We start from the raw sequence: 23,884 nt of genomic DNA, 5'->3' as shown, positions 1-23,884 counted from the left end.
AATATAATAACATGATGGTTGATGGACCACTATTATATGTATATTACCGCTATTAAACATACAGAAAGTGAAGTAGTGTAGATCAGTAGTAGATTTTTTAAGTTACTTATGATTAAATACACATTTTACAAATTTTTTGTGGAGAGAAAGCAACATAGGGGGAACAACAGCCAGCATGAGGACACCTTACTCGGGGGCTCGATGCCTGTTCGGTTCGCAGGGTGGAGCTGTCCACCGCCACACCGAGCACCCTTGAGAGACAAATGGGATTAAAACATCTTGTCTCATTAGGCAGCGACCGGAGGACGAGCTGGAGTCTCTGCATTAGCTGCAAACTTGTGTTTCTGCTGGATCAGTGAGTCGTGTGTGTGTGTGTGTGTGTGTGTGTGTGTGTTGTGTGTACAGTAGCAGTAGCTCTCACATGGCTGCAGGAGCCGGGACCTGTGTGTAGAGAGAGGGGAGAAGGTCCTGAACAGACAGGGGAAGCGCTCCGTCTCTTGTTATTTCTCCCGGCTTCAGTCCCGTTAGATGACATAACGCGCTTCATCCCATGTTGTCCACCGGGAACCCAAAAGCTGCCGAAGGGAAGAAAAAAAAACCGAATTGAGAAGGTTTTTGTTTTTTTTATGAAACAATATGATGCTGTTGTTGGCTGCAGTTTGAGAAGGAGCTGAAGACCCTGGGAGCACTTATCGATGTTATCCTCAGCAATAGATACATTATAGTAATTTATCTTGGACAGAGAGGCCAAGCAAGGTGTCAGGTAAGTCGGAAAGATTCATTTCATGTCTTTCCTTAATTATACTTCTGTTTGTCATTGTGAGTGAGTGTCTATAGCGCCGGGTGTCTGTCGATCAGCCAAACTTTGCTGGATAATTTCAGAGAAAGATCTGCAAGACGGTATATTGCTTTGTTGACACATGGTTACACCGTCTCTGGGGACAATGCAGACGTCTTAGATTTATTTTTCAGTGAGTGAGTCAGTGATGATTGGTGACTCCAGACGCTATTGCCAGCGTTAGATTAATAGTGCATAGAATAAAGGAGACAAATGAGTAGCGATACTCCTCATCAATTATGCCAGACAGCTCAAGCAGACATATTGTATAACACTATAAGAAAACGATTAAAAGTGGTTGGCCACTGCTAATTTCTTTTTGCATTGTGCCAAAAATACCCCTTGGAGCAGCTAATAAAATTGAAAAGCCTAAATATTGATTCAGCGCAATCAGTAAATGAATGGCCGGGTAGCCCATTGAGGACGGAGACAAACGCTTCCATGGTTACATCCAGGATCTCCAGTGTGATTACTGCGCTTTGTGTGGGTTTTCTCTCTCACACTGAAATAAAACAACAATTCAGGGGGAACTGCCACACATGGTGAGCTGGAGACCCTCTCATAAAGGCACCGTTGACTAATCTATAGGCTTACTCTGGCTATAAGTAATCTTGGCACACTTTGAGTTGCGCACATGTGCTGTTACTGTTAAATCAACGAGTGGTGCCCGGAGCCTCATTGTGCTGCTGCTTCTTTGCGTATTTTACGCGGATGTCCAGGCTCCATACTTTACACCAGTTGATGGGGTGGGGTTTTTCAGTCTGAATATGTCCACCTTATCTCTAATTGATTTGACATGATGTCATCTTGGTGCGTCCCTTGCAAATCTCTTTTGTTGCCTCCTCTGTGGTGCCTCAGCAGAGTTAAATCCTTTTTCTCACTGGGGAGGAAGGGAGGGAGCTGCCTCTGTATCTATTCAGCACTTACACCTGCTCTTCCTCAGCGCCAGCCTTCACTGTTAACTGTCTCTGAAATGTATCTTTGTTTAAAGGGTCACATTGTTGAAGCAGTTAGATGATTGCAGTCTCTCTCCCCTTTGTTTGCAATGAAGCAACAAAACTTGCCATGAAAATTTCACAATTTTATTTCCTCATACCTACAATCTCTATTTCCATCATCACAAACCCACAGGTCAGTCTGTTAGTCTCTTTTTTTTTTGTAGATTTGGATCCTCTAAGATCCACACTTGCTCAGAGCTCCGGTCCTTTGTTTGTCTGTGTTTATGTCATCGCCTGGCAGGGGTCAGCCCCCAGTCGCCTGTGTGTAGGGTCTGAATGTGATTCACTGGGCGGAAACTGTTTTACTGCCTGCCTCTCTCTCCTTCTGTCTCACCCCTCTAATGGCTGCGCAGTACAAAAGGGGACAGTGCTATAAACAGAGCCTGTTCATTGATGAAAGGTGCTGAAGTGTTGCACATTGCAGACAGAATGAGATTGATGTTTGCTGGGGATGAGAGGGCTTGCGTTCCCAGCGTGTGGGGATAGAGAAAAATAGTAAGTGAAGGCACTGCTCTATACATACACTGAACCACCTTGCAACAGGCTGTGCCCGCCTCAGCTGATCTGTGCACCATGGATCACTGTTGGGGGCAAGAGTTGTAAAGGAGGTCTTTATCTGTTGAATGGAGGATATTTGTAAAGTTCTACACTAGTTCCATATTTCTTCTTAGACATATCTGTGCTAGTTATGCTGAAATACAAGTCTTACCATATCCTATTTAATAATCATATGAAAAGTAAGGCTTGAAGAGATGAATGTTATTTTCTATAGCACATATTATTACAAGTAAACACAATGCCAAAGGTTATACTTTCGGTAAATTTTTTTGTGCAAAAATGGCAGAAAATTATTTTTTTTAGCCACTCAAATATGGAGATTTTCTGCTTTTCTCTGTGTAATATCATATTAAACTGAATATCTTTGGGTCTTCGACATACAATGCAAGAAATTTAAAGACATCACCTTAGACTTTGAGAAACTGGGATGGAAAGGTTTAATTATTTTCTGACATTTTATAGACCAAACGTGTACTTGTTTAAAGTAGAACATAATTAGCAGATGAACCGATGATTCAAATAATCATTAGTTGCTAAACCTAACCCTATAGTTTTCTTCTCCTGGTGTGGGAAGAGAAAACCAGCAGACCTATACCCACTATACATGGATTATTAGTTATGGTCTGGTTTTCATTTCCACACCTTGAGAGGATAAAATGTTGCACCTACTTCCCCACTTCTCCCTGAAATTACCCTATAACTAACCTTTCAGATGTACCATGCAGTAGAACAATTCATAATCCTTTGGTGCAAGACAGATGTATACCATAAACCTGCCCCCTTTTCACTATGCTGGGAGCTGACTGGGCTCACTGAAAGCTTGTTTGAGTGTCTCAACCATAGGTGTTAGCTTTTTTGAAACACCAAACCAAATTCTCTAGATCAATTGATTCTACATACACTTGTGCATGCACAGTTGAGAGATGTAAAAGGTTTCCCCATATGTTTTAAATACAGTACACAATGCTTGAGAGACTGAGAAGAAATAATTGGGAGCAAAGAACCCTGAGGAAAATTGTACATTTAAACTGTTCTGTTCTCTACATGGTGATTAGATTTTAGGTATCAGAATCTCAGAGACTTCGAGATCATCATTCTAAAACAGAAATTAGCCATCTCATTCAGTATGTGGTGTTATTTAATTTTATTGCTTCTTGATAACATGTGTTAGTAAAACTAACTCTCTTAACATTTAATAGACAGGGAGCATGAAGAAAATCCAAATGCCGAAAATGTCTAACATCAGCACAAGATAAAAGAAAGTGATCTACACCACTCATAAAATTGAAAATAATTATAAGGCTAAGATCATTATGTTGCATTTGCTAATTTCAGTATGCTCCCCCAGCTACAAATAAGACGATAGTTTCTGCATATCTTTGTGTTGTTTAACTTGATCAGGATTATCAGATCTGATGCCAACATGTCTGGAAACCCTGATAAAGTTGATTTTAGATTTAGTGAATGGTCAAATTCAAGTCGTAAATAAGTCTTTTATAATGTTATCTTGGATTGGAATACTTTGTTTTCAAAAATCATTTGACAGTTCATGCTTACGCACAGCAGACAGTATCATGTTTTAGTAGTTGTTGTCCTTGGCGCAGAGGGACAGGAAAGTAGTGGGCCCTCAGCGATGGCCAACAATCCTGAGGTCTCTTTAGTGGGCCTGACCAACCACATATTGTTCCCGGTGAGATGATGCTAGTACGTTCGCTTCAGCAAACCCTCGGCCATGACCTCGCTGTCAACTCTCATAATTGCACTCTCATACATACACTCACGCATGTACACATACATGGACACTTATTGTTCCGGCGCTCTGCAGGGGCGATGGGGAGCTCTCCTACAGCTGCCCGGCATCTCCATTCGAGTATTAAACTTGAACTCTGACCTCTTGTGATGTTAGTAAAGCCGGTGGCCTCAGATAGGCCAGCCCCACAGCATCTCCTACCTGCTGTGCTGAGTATAATGCATGACCAGTTCCTCTGTTTACAATGATCAAGAAAAAAATCAATAACAGTTAAACAAGTGATTTCTAATATTTTTGTAATATGTTCAGCACATTCTATCGTAATAACGTTTAAATTCAGTTAAACTAAAGCAGCTATTTTTCATTTCAACTTGCAAACTGCATGGAAAATCAGTGCAGGAAGCACACAGAGCAACATCCTTTTCTCAGATGTCAAAACATAGTGAAAAGTAAAAGAACATTTAGAAAGGCTGTTTCCTCTGGCCTCTGGTTCACATTAGCTTGGCTAGACTCTGTACAAATTAAATTAAGTCTGTTGAAAGCAGGAATTCATTTTTCTCTTCTTTTTTTTGATCATTGAATGACTTATTATCCCTTAGCGATAAACCTGCTCCACAGCCTTATTTGATAAATGAACACACTCTTTGGTTGCTCTTCACTGATCCCATTCTTTAAACCCTACATGGGTCCCTCTGTCCGGCCATAAATCCCCATGAGTTCTACCCCTTGCCTAGATGTTTTTGGGGGAGCCACGAGGAACACATCCCTTGGATGCCCCTGCTTCCTGTACTAACTTAGACAGGTCAGGTTGAGTGGGTCACACTTTGTGTTTGGCTGGAAGGACATCATGCCTGTCCATCCTAATACCCTTCCTTCTTTGTTAGTACCACTACTGCCTCCTACTAAGGTCTTTGTGTGTGGTGTGTGTGTGTGTGTGTGTGAGAGAGAGAGAGAGAGAAAAAAGAGAGAGAGAAAGACAGAGTGAAAGCAATTGAACTTCAAAAAAGAAGGGTTGGGGTGCCTATTTAAAACACAAACCTGTTGATGTAGGTCATCAACTCTTAGATCAATCTGCCGAAACCCTTTGTTCTTTCCATTACCCTTCAACCATCTGCTTTCCCCCACTGTGTGTGTATGACCCGTTCTGGATTATTTCACCCCCCCCTCAACCTGCCCCGTCCCGTACACCAGCCCCTCTTTCTTTCTTTTCTTGTCTTTCTCTGTTTATCTCTCACTTCCCTCATTGTACCGCAGTTGGTCATGGCAGAGGAATTCCTCGAGTAGGTGGGGGTGGTTGATCCGAGCATGGATGAGAGGTGGCAGGGTGTGTTTATTGTTGTGAAAAGATGTATTTATCCACTTCTCTGGGTGCCTTTCATTATAGATAATAGCTTTGTGAATAAAACATCTCAAATGATCAGGATCACTGATAATAAGTGTCTGTGTCATGTGTGACGCATTGCAGAGGAAAAATGTTTTAGCTAAAATTTAAATGTTATTCGATGCCAGATAAGACACCTATGAAATTGATTGTTGTGTGAATGTTACGTTTATGTTCACTTGATACGTGTATACACCTGACACACAACTGACATTCACAGTTACGTAACAGACAATTCTTGTTATGAATCTATCAACAACAAGCTTGATGACCAGCTAGAGGAAAGCAATGAGCGGCACTTTTTTATTATCTTTCTGTATGATAATCAGGATCTGTTGACCACACTTGTTCAAGGATTTGCTTCCTCCTCAATCCTGCCATCTGGCCCTTAGTTTTTGAGCGCTGCAAAGGCCTGAAAGAGGGGCTCTCCCACACCTACTGTACCGAGTATGTGTGTGCTGTGCGTGTCCTTGTTTAAGAGTGATAGAGTAGAGCCGAGAGAAAAGGAACGAGTCTGAATAGGATGGTTTGGACTCTGCTGGGAGAGGAGGCCTGCGTGCCAAAAAGTGGGAGAAACAAAAGAATAGAGAACTGTGGCAATTTTAGAAATGCACACGAAACACAAAAAGGAGCATGAGCGAACAAAAGCCTGCTCCTTAAAATTGTGTGTTGGTCAGTGAATCGTAAAGTCCCGCTTCTTCTCCAATGAAAATACTCCCCCGTTCTGGGTTGCCTCTCTGTTTTGGGAACTCTTTTGAAATGCAATTAGCATTTCATCCAGGCCCAACCGGTTACATGCAATGAAGTAATACCCTTTCTAATTTGGCCCTTTGGTCTGCGAGACTGTGGAGAGCACAACCTTGTTTAATCCCCTGAAAGTGCTTTTCTGTCTGCCTCCATCACTGTGTGTCATACAGGCTAATCAGTCAGCCAATGCTCAAACTGGAAAATGCTCTAAATTGCTCACGCACTGGTTCCTACTCAATTGGAACCACTTTCCTTTTTCTATATTCCTTTCTTCCCACTGTTTCCTAAGAGGAAGAAAAAACTCTTGTTTTTAGTTAGAGATGCGAAATGCTATTGGCTCAACTTTAGAGCAGCCGACCACGGCCGTGTGGACAATGCCTCAGGAAAACTCTCCCTCTCTCTGTTTCTTTTTTCACAGTAAAATGCACACTTGATTGGCAGCCTCTTGCCCCTGAAGGAGAAATGCCTGGTTGAAAAGTATCGTCTGACAATAGCTGGAAGGCTGACCTCATGCATTTTTGTTCTTTAGAGAGGTATTCATTCAAGTGTTTTCAAGTTCCCCTTATGTGGAATGGCATAATTTGGCCGCAATTCAGCAAACGGCCATCCTCATTTCCCAAAAATCTTTTCCCCCGTCTTGTTGAACTAATGGTAGGTTTTCTGTTTTTCTCCTCAAAATAAATAGAATTCTGTTTTTGGGTAGTGCGCTCCAAAATAAGCCCAGTGAGTAACACTGAGTTTTTGTCAGATTTAATGATGTATGTTTTAGCTCTACTCGCTTATTAAGTTTCTTAATTTCTTCTCCCCAACTTCCCTGTATGGCGAGAACATTCACTGATCTAAAAATACCAGAGGGAGAAACTACATGTGAAGTGCAATTATGGGCTTGTGAGTTGACCGGGTATGGCAGCCGTGGCTACGCTGGGCTGAGAACGGACGGTGGGTGGTTTCTGAGGTAGGACCCGACACACATTGGGCTGGTGGCATCGTTCAGTGTGGAGCACAACTCAAACAGAAAACAATCCAATAAACTGAGCAGAGGAAGCTCCATGCTTCTGGGCCAAACACAGTGCTTATAATTATGAACTGAACTAATACAGCAGCCTTACTATGAAAAGAGAAACTTTTTTTATATGCATTAAATGACTCAGAAGCATTATTATTATTTTCTATTTAATTTTGTGTTTAAGGTATCAAGGGCTTTAATAAACCCTTTTTTGCAAGATATTTTAATATGGCATTTATCATATTCAGCCTGACCCCCGAACATTAACCCGGCCATTTCGACCGCAAGGCACTTCAATTTTCCAATGCTCATATCCCCAAAAGATTGGCTTAGCAGTCACCCATTACATTATACATAAATACAGATTGATGTACATGAGGGCCTATTACCACCTCTTTCTGTATGCCTTTCTGCTTACCACAGCATCTGTCTGCGTGTGTGTCTGTCTGATCTGTTTATCTCTGTCAGTATCAGCCATACTGTCTGTTTGCGTGGTTGGTTTTTAGTGTGATTTAGTCCTGAGCAGACATACAAATGTTCCAGGAACACTGTTATATTAGTTGATGTTAATGACAGAGCAGTTTCTTTTTGTGGCCAGACTGACTCCAGATCACTGACCAGAGCTGTAAGATTGATGAATGAGATCCCACTGCAGGCCTCCCAGTGTCAGACAACTGGAGATCACTTTCTGTGTGTGTGTGTGTGTGTGTGTGTGTGTGTGTGTGTGTGTGTGTGTGTGTGTGTGTGTGTGTGTGTGTGTGTGTGTGTGTGTGTGTGAGAGAGAGAGAGAGAGAGAGAGAGAGAGAGAGAGAGAGAGAGACTAACTTCCAGATATAACCACAAGCTCTTCACCAAGGGCGTCTCAGGACCAGGGAAGCCTCAGGGCAGGGATGCCTCATGGGAAAGCCCTTGATTAAAACTCTACAGACTGTTATCCCACACACCCTCTACCAAAAAGGAAGTAAGAGTATTGCTTTCCCCTCCTAAAGCTTCAATATGGAGTATTCTCAGCTAAATAACTGGGGGAAAGGCAAAGTCCTTGACTGTGATTATAGAGGCTGGTACTTTACTTTCAGAAGCTCCCAGTGAGCTAAAGTAGCAAAAGGGATGAAAGGTTCTGTACTTAATGAGACAGAATGGAGGCAAATGTTTTAGTTAACAATGAGAGATTCTCACTGTCGAACATGACAAACATATTACGTATACTCATGTCAACAGCCTGATCACCTGAGTAACCACAGGCAGCACATGGCACGTTCTATACCTTGAATCCTGCAGTGTCACGCTTACTACCATCCTCTCACTGTGAAGTCTTGAAGGCTAGCAGTTAATAATTGATGGTAAAGATTACGACACAGAGGCCACTGTCAGGAGAAACCCTAGAGGCATCAGTGCCGAGCACTGACCCCAGGAGCAGCCCTGCAACCAGACACCTCCTCAGCACCTCTGACAGGGATATCCAATAGATCTGTGAGTGAGTGAGCGAATGTGTGTGTTTGTGGTGTGTGTCTGCAGGGTATCCGATGTAATAGTTTTGGGAATCAGGCTCCTAACACCAGTAGGCTGTTTTAAGAAGGGCTGACAGTTGACAGGGTCAAACCACCACTGACCAGCTCTGATGTTATCACTGTGACTGGTCATGGGGCTTATCACGTTTAAGCCTGCTGAGAATGCTCTCTGGTGATGAGCAATCCAATGCAGAGAGACAGGAAAATGAGTTTGTCTCCAAGAAGAAGGACGAGGCAAGATGTGTGATCAGAAGATAGAAGGGACTGAGTGATTGCAAGTGGATCCTGAAGGGATACTCTATATATAGTATATGTGTGTTTGTGTGTACATTTGAATGTGCGCATGTGATTGTTGCCTATACATTGTTACCTTTAGCTTTGATCTGAGCTCAGCTGGTGAAACAAGTGGATTTAGTGACACTCCTGTTGTAGCTAAATGCCCAGCGCTAAGAAACTTTCCTGGCAAGCACAACACCTGATTGTGCAAGAGGACCATAATTCTAAATGACTCTGCATTTTGAAAAGAAGAAAGAAGTTAGCTGGAAGTATTATTTACTGGACAAAAATGGTTATGCTGAAAGCGAGTTCAAGTTCAAGGTTTAACAAGATAATAATCCGATTTACTGGAAACAACAGCTTGAGGAATTGTTTGGGAACAGTGATTCAGGATTGTTCCAGGCTAAAGGTGCAAATTGATTTGAACCTGATGACTTATTAAGATACATGCCATTGTTCTGTTGTGGATAAATTCAATGATGCACATCACATGTTTAGCCAGTACTATATAAAGTGGGTAATACATATTTATTGAAGATAAAGTAATGCAATATAAAAGAAAAGTCAGCTGACTGAGGTCAGGGTCACAGAATAAGTCAATAAAAGCAATTTGATCAGCCTTAGATGTTCAGAATGTGAAGCTTCTTTAGTTGTGGTGTTGTCTGTGGGTTGTTGCCAGGTCCCAGAGTCCTGGCCCCAGCAATCATTTTCTGTTCCTTGGCCCAGGATATTTGTGATGGACAGTGTGTTTTCATGCATTTCAGAGCTCTCCAGTGTCCTGGCCTGTCACCCAGCTATCTGAGCCTTGAGACCTTGCATTTTGGATGCATATGCTGATTGTGCTCTTGTAAATGCATCCATGTATGCAAACGTGTGTGTGTGTGCGCGCATGCTCGTACACGTGTGCAACTTTGTCTCTGTGCACCTCTCTACATGGACTCTGACTCCCAGCCTTATCAATGTCAGAGGTCTGCGCCAGGCACTCCATGCCGCCTTTTGCTGTGACAGACAGATCCTTGGTCCCCCTGTAGCCCCCGGGGTCAGGGTTGGCACAATGCATGATGCCAGCACAAAAAACTGCCCTGCCACTTATAAAACAGACCTGTGCCATCCACACAGCATCTTCTTTGTATTAGGCCCTTTGAAGGAAGTGCGGCTTCTGGGTCAGTGGATGCAAAAGGGATCACCCTTCTGTTTTGGAGTAGGGGGTTAGTAGGTTAGAGGGTTGGATGCTTGCTACCATCCATCCTAAATATCGTGGTCTAAGTAATCTTAGGCAATCATGTGGAAGTGAGGTTTGGAGGCACAAAGATTTACTGAGGAAATAGAGTGTGGGAAGTCCAATCTTTTGTTCTGAAAACCAATTGCAAACATGACATAGAGAGTCTAAGAAGATTAAATGAAAAGGGTTTTATTCTTTATAATGAAATTATAATGATTTTTAGCTAACTTTGCAAGCTGATGTTAAATAGGTATTGCCATGAGCAAAACAGACATTTGGTGTCCTAACCTGGCAATATAACTCAATTAGGCAGGCAAGTGTATATACACTAGCAGGTGTCCAGAAGCTTTGAAATTCCACACACCCTCAGGCGCACTATTACCTACTAGTGTATCACAGACTTGTGTAGACCTATACTGTGTAAGGCAGTTCCAGTGAGATGGTGCAAGAGAGAGAGTTTATAGCTTTTCCTTCAAGCTCTTGGTCAGTGGTGCAGGAAGTTCACAACCCCAGGAGAGAGAGCCGGCCGAATAACAGGATTTATTCAGTCCCTGGCCCCTCTTTGTCCAGCGACACACTCACCTTCCCCCTTGGCCTCACCCTCTGTTCCCCACTGTCCAGCCCTGCTACCCACCGGCTCTAAATCCTTTTTTGATGGATTTCCCAGCATTCCCTCCACTGCTGGCATGTGTGTGATACATGCACACACACACACACACACACACACACACACACACACAAACACACGTACGCATGCAAACACGTGCCTCTTGACATAAACTCCATCAAACTCTCATGCATATGCTCCCTCAGTTTCACACATACCCATAACATCTGTATCAATTGATTCTGACTGTATCTGTCAGCCAATAACTTCTAATGCTGATACAGTGTCTTGTTCCCCTCTCCAAGCTGACAAACTGATTGATGGATGGTTGCTATTTAAACACTGGCCAATACTGAGAATAACTCAGATTGATATAACAGTAATGGAACATATGAAAAATGGGATATTTTCAATGTCCAACTTTCCTAAACGATTTCTGCTTATGAAAAAAAGAACCAAACAGCATGACTTCATCCACCGTAGCTGCTGATGTTCTTTTTCAACCTTGTAATTAAGAGCAAATATTTTTTTTAAAGACCTTACGTGTTCACACTGTTGGCAAGGCTGTGTGGTGCAGATTATGAATGGGATGGGTAAAAAGCAGCAGGGAGGGGAAAGACAGGACAGAGTAGCCACAATTTAGCTTAAAGCTGGCTCCACCCCACTTGTCATGCTGTGTTGTTTTGTTGTGTTAACCATGACAACTGTCTGAGTGGCTCCATCCAGCTTAAGGATTATTCTGGGTGAGAGAGCTGAGCAGGAGAGGACAGGGGGAGAGGAGAGGAGAGAAAAAGCCGATGACAGATGAGGAAACAAGACAAGAGGCGATGAGAAGAGAGGCAGAGGGGTGTAGAACAGACAAACTGAGAATTGAGGATGATTGGAGGAAGCAGGAGAGCAAAAAGGATAATTAGAGAGAGGGAGAGGAGAGTGTTGGCAGTGCAAAATTGTAGCTTTGTGATGAATTAGTGAAACTACCTTAAGTGATCACATTTATTCTTGCATGACATATTAAATGCATGTGGTCAGAAGAATAAACTCAACAACAACCGCTTTAACAGTTATGACAACATGAGGACAACAGCCGCTGGAATTATGGAATAATGTTGTGAATCATTTAGACCACAATGACCAGCAAGCCTGCCAGTCAGCCCGACTGCACATTTTCAAAAGCTAGGCCTTCTGAACATTCGGCCCCTCTATAATGCCATATTAGTTTTAATCTATACCGACTGACTTTTCAAATATATCTGACATAAAAATATCAGTATTTATTAGTGTAGAGAATATAGGACGTCATCTATGAAATTTGAAAAAGTATACCCACCATGCATAAAGTGAATATTTTAATCATCTTAGACATAAATTAAGACAAAAAGAGTTTGCAGCTATATCTATCTTTGTTGATATGTCTGTGATGTTTTTTGTCTTCATCTATGCTTTTTGACTTTGAACTTCTGCATCCTATATCTTTCCTCGTACGTGTTCATACACGTTCTCTACGTTCTCTCTACGTTCTCTAAAACAAATCTGGAGTGTGTTTATATATGCACTAAATTAACCTACCTTCCACTTTCTCTTGCTTTCTTAATTTGTAAAACTTGAATTATGCCCATGTAGGCCTCTGCTTTATTTAAATAGCTGTATGATTTATTATGTCTGCATCTTTTTTTCATTTAATTTCTTCCATATTTTTGTAGGAATGCTCCCTGTCCTCCTGCTAGCTGGGTTGATTCTGGCTCTGTCCATCCCTGGCACTACGTCTGAGTCAGCCACGCTGCGGTTCCTGGGGCAGACTGACTTTGTTGTGAACGAGAGCAGCACAGCTGTGGTCCGGCTAGTCGTGGAGAGAGTGGGAGACCCGGTCAATGTGACGGCTTTGGTGCTGGTAAGACAAGGAACAAGCTCATCATTGACGCCATACTCATCAACCTGTCAGATCATCTGGTCTGTTTGTAACTGCCTTGCTGTGTGTCTAAGCTGTCACCCTGTTGCCAGTGAAAGAAAGAATCACAGACTTTTTTATCTATGGAAGACAGTGGCCACTGTGTAGACCCGTTGTGTCTGCAGAAACTGTCTTGGAAATCAAAGAATGGGTTTTGGTTTTACGTCCTTCACATGGGGGCTAGTGTCAGCTGCTCACAGCTGGTGTTTTGTAAGGCGAGCTGGCTGTGCAGCAGAGTGTGGTGGGGGTTTCCTATGTTTCTTGATATCTTTACCATATTTCTTCTTACATGAAGTGTTATGCCTGGGCTTGTTTATTAGATAATGAAATACTGTGTAATATTAGGCTTTACTTCCAGGAAACCAATGGGCATAGACAGAACCACATTAAAACCTATAGCACCAGTAGAAAGGAAGAAAAGAGACAGGGGCAAAATATCAACAGGTATGAAGCCCAGGGCATCCTATTGGCTCAGTTGTCTAAGGCTCAAAATACCTGCTGCGTCCTGGAACCAAACCCATCTTTGATCAATTGTGCCTTTCCTGTTTCTTAAAGGGTGAGTTATACAATTTTTATGTTTGCTTGTTTCATCCAGCTAGAGGGAGTTGACACGGGGGACTTTGAAGCTATTAACGCTGCAGCCTTCCTGCTGTCCAGTGAGTCAAATAAGACCATCTTCATTGCTGTGAAAGATGACGACTTGCCTGAAGCCGATGAGACATTTACCTTCAACCTTACACTACAGGTAAATGCCCATTGTTTGTCAGGAGATTTGTGTGAGTGTGTGTGCTAACATTCCCTTTGCAGTTTTTAATGTGTTGCATTTATGTGTTAAATGTCTTTTTCTGGACTGATGATGACTGCCTTTCCTCTTCCTCCCTCACTTACTTCTCTCTCCTCTCTGGAGCTCCAAGCTTCCCTTCCACAAAGTCCCACTGTTCTAATTCTGCCCCTGACCGTCTTAAACCCTAACCCCAGCTATGAAGCAATAGAGAGTGGGGGCGGCAGTCACCGTAAGCTTGGGAGGCTCTGCAGTACAGGGTCTTTGATGTGTCTGTTCTATAGGACTTTTTCAGGGCTGGCCTGGGTGGGGCCAAATGTTGTGTGCGTCTCTGAGGTTCCCCACTAAAAGACACTTTTGTGAAAAGAAACTAACTTCGACAGCCACAGCCTCACCACACAGTAGATTAAAGTGATTCTCTCATTCACTGTCTCCATTGACTTTGATGGGCATGTCCGTTCCGTGGATTTCATTTCTGTATATGTTGTGTGTTCACCATTGCAATTGACACACTATTACAGATGAAAGCTCAGCCCGTTACAATGAATGAATGGATTCACAACCAAGTACATTAAAATCTTTTCATGCATTTTGAGACTTTTTTTTACACCAACAAATGCACCATATCACCAGAAGGTGCTAATTGATAATTTATTCTACTCCCTTTACTGTAAGATAGAAAATAAAATAGACAGATGGCTTGCAATTATTGCTTTTGCAGCATGTTATTGTGCTTTTGCTATTGTGCACATGCTTTGAAAATGATTTTTAATCGGTATACATTGTAAATCTTTGTCAAAGGAATTACCATCACAGCCCAGGATGCCTGACACCTAGAGACTATCTCCATGGTTTCATGTAGCCTTAAGCTGTCAAGTTTGATTGATGAGCTAGGGGGGCCTGGTCTTGCTGTCTGCCTGTCTTATCCTTCTCTGGAAGACCTAAGACAAAGGTCATTGTAAAACACTGATAGTCAGCTATGTACATTTACCAAACAGCAACAACTCTGAACAGACGTTGAACTGAGCAGCTTTCTTCACAACAATTTCAATTTGATGCTGCATTTTTGTGACATCTGGTTAAAATCCAGTAGCGCAAGCCCATATTTAGCCTGCTACTAGAGAGAAAGACCAGATGAGGCCCACTTAGCCCTTCTGTTTACACTACAGCGGAGACAAAGCTTTGGCCAAATGCTACCCTATCAGCTTACTGAAGGACTGTCTGGAGGATGAATGTGCAATACAAAGGGGTGTCATAGAACAAACACAAGTAAGAAATAAAGGATTAATCAGGGTACATTTATCATTTCTGACAGCTAAATCTGCAAAATATGTTTTCGTAGTATTACAATAACTTTGTTTGAAGGTAGTATGACAAAACAAGACTTGTTATATTGAAATAGCGTATGACTGTTGTTGACCAGAGCAGGTGCAGCCTTCCAGGGCTGTGCAAGAACAGAAGCTAGAAATGCACAGCGGGTTGTAGCATATTAGAATTGGGGGAGGCAGGGTTTATCTAGTGCTGCATGCGTATAACAAAGCTGGCTTTTAAGTAGACAATTTGTGCATGAATCGCTGTATATTTTAGTATGTTTATGTAGCTGGCCACACAAGAGTGTGCGCGCATGTGTGCGAGCAGCTTCCTGGCTCGGCCAGTGTCTTGGCTTTGTGAAAGCGTGTGGATTCTGTGTCTGTGAGTTGACCGCTACAAGAGCTCAGCAGCGGAAAGAAAGCTGGGAAAAGCCCTATTTGAATAGAGCAATGAATGCAAGAGGCCTAAGCACTTCTTTGTTTTTCATTTTCTCCTTTGCTTGCTCTTACCTATGCATGCATACAGTGGTTTTGTTAAGGACTTTCAATTGGACTGTGTTTGGCTGAGAAAGATGGAAAACATTTTAAAATTGTTTTTGGGGGAGAACATTATGTTTCTGTTAAGCATCATGTCAAGAGTCTCATAGTCATTTTCCAGAAAGCCTGCACATATGCTAATTAGCTAGTGTCCAGATGTGTGTATGTTACAAAGGGAGTTTGGAAGTTTTGGTGAAAGCCTGTGCACTTGAGCTCAAACAAGGTGGTTGTCAGCACAGTTGCTCCATAAGATGCTTGTGAAAACATTGGTAAGCTCACTAATGGAAACCTTGGAAAGTTACAACAAATAACAAGGCTGTGGTCTTTCTCTTTAATAGGGTTTAGAAAAAGGAAAAGCCTCCATGCACAGATCATAGGTTAGGGTTCTTTTTGTAAGGTTAAAAACACACAGCGCAAGCCTCATGAAGTCACTGTGTGATTTAAAGTACACTGAGATTTTAAGTTTGTCAGGTCTTAGTGCCGAATCACAGAACACAGCAAGTCCTGAAGAGGTATCCTGCTGTCAGCTAACCTGTCAAATCAACCAGGCTGAGACCAGTACTTCCTGTCTTTGTGCCTTCTCAACAGGGCCTCTCAGTGGGAGCACAGAAATTAAGTGAAGACAGTGGATAAGAAAGGCATTTTTTCATGAGCACAAGTGTCGGGGGAAGGTTAAGATGTGTTATGTATACTGTATATTTGGCTTAATGTTATTTAATCATTTCAATTCTCCCCGTTTTCCAGAGCTCCTCTAATGGCGTGACAGTCGGAACACCTAACAAGGCAACCATCACCATCCTGTCCAATGACAATGCCTTTGGAATAATTGCCTTCAACTCAGTAAGAAACCCTTGTCACCATTGCTTACAGTTCAGTGTGCAAGCTTTGCAGTTACTATTCTAGTTGTGAACACATTTTAAGTGCCAAAACAGCAGTAGCTTTGATCAATCTGTAACATTTATTTGTACAAATAATTCATTGTTAATCCTACTAGTACAGGAAGCCTCAGGATTCAAAGTCTTTGGAATTTTTCCTTAAATCAAAACACTGTTTTTTCTAAGGACAAGCAAAACTGTCCTCTTGGACTCTTTGTTGACATTTTAGGAAACTCACAACTTCTTTTAAAGGGCATAAGAGATGCTGAATGAATTGTCCATTACTGAAACCTGGCCCAACTACACTTTTCCTACTAACAATTCAATCTATTAATCATGCTCAGGTCATTTACCCAGCTTGTGCCACACTGCCTCAGATTTGTGCCTGTGGTCACCAACATTGTAAAACTGAGTTGGCGGCACCGACCTGCACTTGCATCATGAGCATGCACTTCTATTTGTCACCAGTTTGATAATAATTGAACCACTGATGTTAGTAAGTAGTAGTAGAAAGTAAAGGGTCGTGGCTGGAGTAATTTGGACCCACTGCTGCAGAGAAGGGTTCAATCATGCCAGTATTGTGGTTGTGGGAGAAGTGACCACCTAGTGGTTGTGGGTTTCCAGGGGCAATTAAAACCACAACACTCCCTGGATCCACTTATCAGTGGGAGTTTCTAACGTTTCTATGGTAGCTGTGGTATATTGGGAACTGTTTGCCCTACCACCCCCAGATGGTCTCAAATGCTGGATAATGATTTGGCTTGCTTAGAATCAATAAAGGCCTCCTGGCCTTGGTAGATGTGTTTATGTTCGAGTACAGAATTAATTCCTGAATAGCATTTCTTTGCTTTATTTTCTTCTTCTTTGTTTGCATTCTCCTGAATTTCTTTGGTTATGGCAAATTGAACTTGAATTATGTAGAAAAATAGAAGGGGATTTAATTTCCAGATCTTGAGACCTCAATAAGGACTTCCAAATACAGAGGAATCGGATGTGATTAATATTCCATGTTAACATGGAATATAGTTTTAATTACTGAAACAGAATACAATGTCCAGTTTTGTGTAACCTGGACTGCTTTATCCCTGCTCCGATCACTTTCCTTTGTATCTGTCTCTCTTTCAATTAAATTTAACTTCATTACTGAATTAGCATGACCTTTTATCAGAGGCCCTGTTGCCAAAGTAGTATACAAATTATGAAAATGTAAACACATTGAGATTACAAATTATTCATACACTATTATATGTAATAATCAGTATCTGTCTAATAAATCAAAGGATAAGAATAAGGATCTGTCTTTGTTTTGTCAGAAAATATATATTCAGCTCACTTGTACTCCTTGTTCAGGACCCATTTAAACTCAAGTTTACTTTGGTTTTTGGTTATTGCAATCTTTCAAATATGACTTTTGCTTTGTTTCATAATTTAATTTATCAGAATTGGGAATAAGAAACAATGTTGATATGTATTGAATTAAACTGATTGGGGTTCTATTTCTGTTTTATTGTTTCAACCTTTTCATCTCAGACTGAAGAGATCGTAGTCGATGAGCCAAGAGGAAGGAACCATTATGTGCCTTTCACCCTAATTAGAGAAAAGGGAACATACGGGACTGTGACTGTGAACTTTGAGGTGAGAGGGCACTGCACATAAAACCAACACACCTTTATAGTATTTAAGTAGTACTGACAGTGTTATTGATATGTTTCTGATAAATGGGCTTGGTTTTAGCGTGTTGCGGATGCTACAGTGAGTTTATCCCACTGGAACATAAATATTTGAATCCAAGAGTTGATTTCATGTAATTCCATAGTAGGAAAATGTATTTTCGCCATTATTTATTTGCAGCATATTAATGATAAATGAAAATCCACAGTACATGAGCATGCCGATTTATCAACATCACTGTGATTCCTCATGTTCAGATCTCTGGAGGTCCCAACCCTGCCAGTGAAGACCTCAGTCCAGACAGAGGGAACATCACCATTCCTGTTGGACAGGCTGTAGTGCACTTTAGTATCCTCATCCTGGATGACCAGGTATTGAGCAAACTCCTAATTTGAAGCTAATCGACACAAGCTAATCCATATGTATGTGACATGTGGTCATATATTGTATATTGATTAGCACATATGTATACATCTGGCCCTCCATCTGTCCATTCATCATCTTTTTTGACATTGTTAGTTTGTAAAATGTATTATGGGATTTAAAAAGAATATCCAGATTTGCCATTGTTTTCAAACACAGGTTTACAGTTAAGTTACAGATTTTTGAAACAGCTGCATAAAATGTACAGCTATATGTGAATTTTTTCCTTCTCTTTGTTTGTCAGATCCCAGAGGATGACGAGGTGTTTTCAGTCAGGCTAACGGGTGTGGCAGGTGGAGCCCTCCTTAGGCCCAACTCCAGCAGTGTCCAGCTGAGAATCCGTCGTAATGACAGCCCACTGCGGTTCTCCCACGCTATCATGGCAGTACCAGAGTCCGCTGGAGTCATTGCACTCAATGTGACCCGTGGTCGGTTGACTGAGGATGGGCCACTCATTGGCTCTGTTGACACCGAGGTACCTTTCTCTCAATACAGTTATTTGTTTACCTAGACTTTTGACCATTAAAGGGCACAACCACTTTAATTATATATATGTATATAGAATATAGTACAATTTTGTATAAACCATCTGGACTATACTGTCTTTAGGTCTCTGTAGATTACATGGTGGTGAGCGGTGAAGGACTGGGCAGCGCCACACCAGCTGTGGATTTCCTCGACCTACAGCCAGTCAGAACAGTTACATTCCCTCCATTTGTCTATAAGACCAGCCTGCTGTTCAAAATCAGTGACGATGATGTGCCAGAAATCGCAGAATCCTTCCATCTGGTCTTCCTGGAGGAGACCATCAAAGGAGATGCTGTACTAGTATCACCCAATGCTGTGCTAGTGACCATCGAGCCCAATGATAAGCCTCATGGTGTCCTCTCAATCAGCAGCAGCGCAGTCATTCAGCCAATCACCATCAATGAAGACCTGACACAGAGGTATATAACTTATGAATACCGGCATGACATATGTATTGTATGCAATTGAATGGGTACTGTAACATATGTACACGTTTATGTGCTGTATATGCTGTCTACAGTGCAAAGGCATCATAATAAAGATAAAAACATCCTAGATTGTTGTGTTTTTAACCATCTTTTGTTTGTTCTTCTACTGTTTTCCCAAGATTTGAAGGCATCATTATTGTAAGAAATGGAGGCAGCTATGGTGCCGTGTCGGCCAACTGGTCCATCAGTAGAAACTCCACTGACCCCTCCGCAGTGTCGGATGATTTGATGCCTGCGGTGGGGACAGTGAGATTTGCTGCCGGTCAGGTGACAGCTGTAATTCCAATAAACATTGTGGCAGATGATCAACCTGAAGAAGCAGAGGCCTTTCTTCTCAAGCTGCTGCCCAATACTGTAACTGGAAATGCAGAGGTCGACGAACCCATGGAGGTCAGTTTAGAGAACATATATGTTGCTAAAATGGGTTTGTAACACAGAGAGAGAATAGAGGCAGTAGGTTGCACTTGTTTGGGAACATATCCTCCAGATGTTGTGCATGTGTTATGCATGTGTGAGTGTTTGTGTGTGACCTACTGTAAAGTACAGTGGCAAACTTGGCACATTTGCAAAAAGTCGACCCCTTAGTGTGTCACTTTGCACTGTGGGTGTTCCCTTAATGTGGCTGAATCAAAACAAAGCGGAAACAGCAGGCACACTCTGTGTGCGTGGGTGAAGTGGTGACAGGTTTTTTATAGCTTCCATCTTTGTCCAAGCCTCTTGGCCATGTGTGAAAGCAGTGGGCAGATCTAAGTCCTGTTTATGTTGAAGGAATAAGATGAGACGCATACAAAGTCACATCAGTCACACCACATACAAACACACACCAGAACACCATCTCTGGTTGTATGGTTATAGGGTCTGTTTGCCATCTGTGCAGAAAAGCTCAAAAGAAATTCCTTGAAGATTTAATAAATTACTTTAACAGTAGATTAAAACGTAGGACAAACAGTGTTAATTGTCATTAATGTTGCAAATGATATATCACATACATTACACTGAGCTGTAAATCAGCTATTGTGAGCATGCCAGGCAATGTATCCAACAAGTGTAGGTTTCAGGGGAATGAATGAGCTTCAGTTAAAACGCTCATGAAAACTACTAAAACAGTCTTAGCAGAGTTAATTAAAGAGGATGCTTCTCTAAAGTTAGCTCAGGGCTCTGTTTTACTACTTTCAGTCTCACTTGTTTTCTTCCGTCTCTCTGTTCCTCACCTCTCCTTTCTTCTTCTCATGACCCAAGACACAGCCTTAGCAACACCAAAACAGGATACACACAAAATCCTCCAAAATAATTGATGGTAAATCCGTCGTCACTGCAATTATCTCCTAACATCCTAAAGATCAGTCACCTTCCACGTCACAGCACATTACCCAGAGGTGCTCTCTTATAGGCAGTGCAGCTAAGACCTATGTGTCAAACTTCCCATTCCATTTCGAGGCAAAGTGTAGAAAACTAATTGTACTAAATTTAAATATGAACATATATGGTAATCATTAGTTGGAACCCAAGCATTAATTTGATTAATGGATGCTTTAACCCTAACGCTATATGTGCCAATAAGTAAGTGACAAGGTTATAGTGAATCAACATAACTATATATGTTCCCAGTCCACAACTAAGTTCTGTGTTTTCTGCAAGATACAGAGAATGTGTTTTGGACCTTTTCCTCATCAGTCAAAATGCAACTTATGCCTACTTCTGCTTTCACTTGCTGATTTGTTCATTTATTCCTACTCTTCATCTGTTCTTCCTCCACTCCTCCCCCAGATTGTGTTCTACATCCAGGACAGTGATGATGTCTATGGGCTTTTTCGGTTTGACCCAGCAAAAGAGCAAAGCATCCAGAGCCAACCTGAGGGCCGTTTCCTGTCACTAAATTTCCTGCGAGACGGTGGTACACTAGGTGATGTGACTATGACCCTCACCGCTCTCTACATTCCTGCAGGCCCAATAGACCCAGCACTGGCCCGTGACCAGGTTCTGAATGTTACCAGGTCCATTAATGTGGTGTTTTCCCGTGAGCGGATGGTACACGTCATATTGCCAATAAGGAATGATGCCTTTCTGCAGAATGGAGCTCATTTCTTAATACAGGTAACAAGGCTGGTAACAAGTTACACATAAGCAACACATGTGGATGAAATATGTTTTGTCCATTTTTTTTTCACTTTTTTTCCTAAGTTGTAATTCAGGCAACGTTTGGCTTGCATGTCCAAAAATGTGCTCTCTCTGTTTGTGTTTGCTCTTCTGTCCAAATCAGTGCCATCCAAAGTTTAAGTACCTCATTTGCATGTGTGAATGGTTTGACACTGGCACTCAAATCTGGCATGTTGCTATGGGATTTGCCCAACTGTCCAAACTAACAACACCACCTAGCTCCCAAAGAAAAGGCTTCTTCACATTCTGTAGAACCATAATCATGTCGTACACTTTCAGTCAAACCCTTTAACACATACGGGCACAAACATAAAAGGAGTGAATGGAGCACCAGATGGTGAAGACAGAGCTGTATCTTTGATGAATCTGTTAATATAGTAACATGTTTTATTTTTTTAACATCCTCTCATAAACATATATGCCCTTGTTACCCTGTTTGAGCCTTCTCTTTTATTGAGTTGTTGCTTCTGTTTTCCCTAGCTGAATACACTGGAGCTGGTTGATATCAACGTTCCAATTCCTTCAAACAGCCCAAGGTTTGGGGGACTTCTAAACCTGACCTTGACTGTCACCCCTGACATTGCTAATGGGGAAATTGGCTTCACGAGTAACACCACAGTGGTGGTTTATGAACCAGAGGACAGCAATACCAGCACAGTAAGATATGACTTCTGTTTTTAGCAGTAGTGCACAAGAATAGTATTAGTGCTGTGATGCTTGTCTCTATTAACTTTCAGACTATCATTTCAGTATCATGCAATATATATATCTATAATGTACCGTAATTTGTATTAACATCATTTTCTGAAAGTAAGTGTAAAATTGTATTAATTGTTGGAGATCTCAGTTTGGATCACAACTGAGATTGTTATTATATGCTCTATAAAGTGCTAAATTAACCACCACTGTAGGAGAAAAAGAGAGGTTTCCTTTTTTCCACTGTAGCTGAGTGAGTCTCTAATCACTGACTTTACAGCCACCGCGCTGCTAGTTAGAAAACTCCACTTGTTTTTGCAGATTGTGAGCTTGCATACAGTGTGTATGGAAAGTTAATTCTAATAATGTTTGGTGCTGCAGGTAAGCCTCCCTCTGCGGCGTGATGGGACAGACGGTCGGGCTGAAGTGTTCTGGAGTCTTCAGCCAATTGGAGCCAATAGTTTGGATATAACTGCGAAAGACCTGGAGCCTCTAAGTGGCTCTGTGGTCTTCCTTTCCGGGCAGAGTGATGCTTCCATCAACTTCACTATCATGGCTGACAATATCCCCGAAGTCAACGAGACCTTACTGCTCACTCTGGATAGGTAGGGATCTTAAACCCTGGGAAAAGTTACAGTTGACCAATAACTGTTCATTATCATCAAGGCATATTAGACCATCTGTTCTGCTCATGAGTGTAATTGTAATACAATCATTTTTGGGGGTTTAGAGTGTGAAGCTGATATTGTGTAATGTTTTAGAGCCAGCTTATGCAATGAGTCCAGTGGGATTGGAAAGGCTGAGTGGGTGCTATTGCATCTCATCCCTCCTTTGGTTTTTTGGAGATGTGTGTGTTTGTGGTAGTGGTTTCTGTGTTGATTCATCTGGTAGTCTATATTCTGATGAGAATGGCAGCTTTCTCCCTCCCACTCCTCCCCTGCAGGGTGGAGACTGCACGCTTTATAGTGTACTTCGGGTAAGTGGAGAGTGGAATGAACCTGGGCCTTTTGTGTGGTGTGAATCAGGACTTTGTTTTTCAGAGAAGGGCCTACTTCAGAATTTCTGGGGTTTTTGGTTGATGTGGGGATGAGGGGGACTGGGGTGAGGTTGGGGATTCAGTGATGGTGTGAAAAAAGTGAGCCCAAAGGAGAGTGGTTTTTGGGAGTAAATAGAGAATCTTCTTTATGTGTTTCACTCTAATTTAACCAGGCTTGATTGTGAACCCTTTTAAAGATGTCAGTGTTTGTATGCATGCAGCGCCTCGGCTGTGACTGTTTGTTTGGAGTGCTTCAGTCTATCATGTCTTTGTCTCTAATTTATCCGTTATGTGATGCTTACTTGGCTCCAGTTTTCTCAACATACACACACATATATACACCCCTGTGGAGCAATAAAGACGCAGGCATAGCGTTGATTGACATTGTTATTAAAAGTGGTTTAAACAGCAGGAGCTCACCATATGGAGCCAGTAATGAATTAGCATCACACAATACAAGGAATGCAGTTTAGATTAAAGTTGAGCTGTTGTATCACTTGATGTTTCAGAAGTTCAAAACACACAACAAAAGAAAAAGTCCAAGAA

General features: G+C 41.8%; 1 protein-coding gene across 3 annotated transcripts in view; it reads left to right on the top strand.

Moving 5' to 3' along the window:
* Window positions 1-281: 281 nt before the first annotated feature.
* Window positions 282-23,884, top strand: part of adgrv1 (adhesion G protein-coupled receptor V1) — a 110,543-nt gene continuing 86,940 nt past the window's right edge. Inside the window, exons 1-13 of one of the 3 annotated variants that reach the window (XM_051423724.1) lie at window positions 282-355; window positions 12,592-12,779; window positions 13,432-13,581; window positions 16,209-16,304; window positions 17,870-17,974; window positions 18,268-18,381; window positions 18,678-18,908; window positions 19,043-19,380; window positions 19,569-19,839; window positions 21,217-21,543; window positions 22,087-22,263; window positions 22,684-22,907; window positions 23,246-23,278. In XM_051423724.1, the coding sequence (XP_051279684.1) occupies window positions 12,594-12,779; window positions 13,432-13,581; window positions 16,209-16,304; window positions 17,870-17,974; window positions 18,268-18,381; window positions 18,678-18,908; window positions 19,043-19,380; window positions 19,569-19,839; window positions 21,217-21,543; window positions 22,087-22,263; window positions 22,684-22,907; window positions 23,246-23,278 (2,252 nt within the window). In that variant the 5' untranslated portion in view covers window positions 282-355; window positions 12,592-12,593. Of the gene's footprint in view, window positions 764-12,591; window positions 12,780-13,431; window positions 13,582-16,208; window positions 16,305-17,869; window positions 17,975-18,267; window positions 18,382-18,677; window positions 18,909-19,042; window positions 19,381-19,568; window positions 19,840-21,216; window positions 21,544-22,086; window positions 22,264-22,683; window positions 22,908-23,245; window positions 23,279-23,884 lie in introns of all 3 variants that reach the window. The other 2 variants (XM_051423723.1, XM_051423725.1) reach the window with 2 other exon arrangements.

The sequence above is a fragment of the Dicentrarchus labrax genome, unplaced genomic scaffold, assembly GCF_905237075.1.
Source record: "Dicentrarchus labrax unplaced genomic scaffold, dlabrax2021, whole genome shotgun sequence".
Classification (NCBI taxonomy): domain Eukaryota; kingdom Metazoa; phylum Chordata; class Actinopteri; family Moronidae; genus Dicentrarchus; species Dicentrarchus labrax.
Note: the sequence above shows the minus strand (reverse complement) of the source record. Positions and strands in the feature narration are given on the sequence as shown.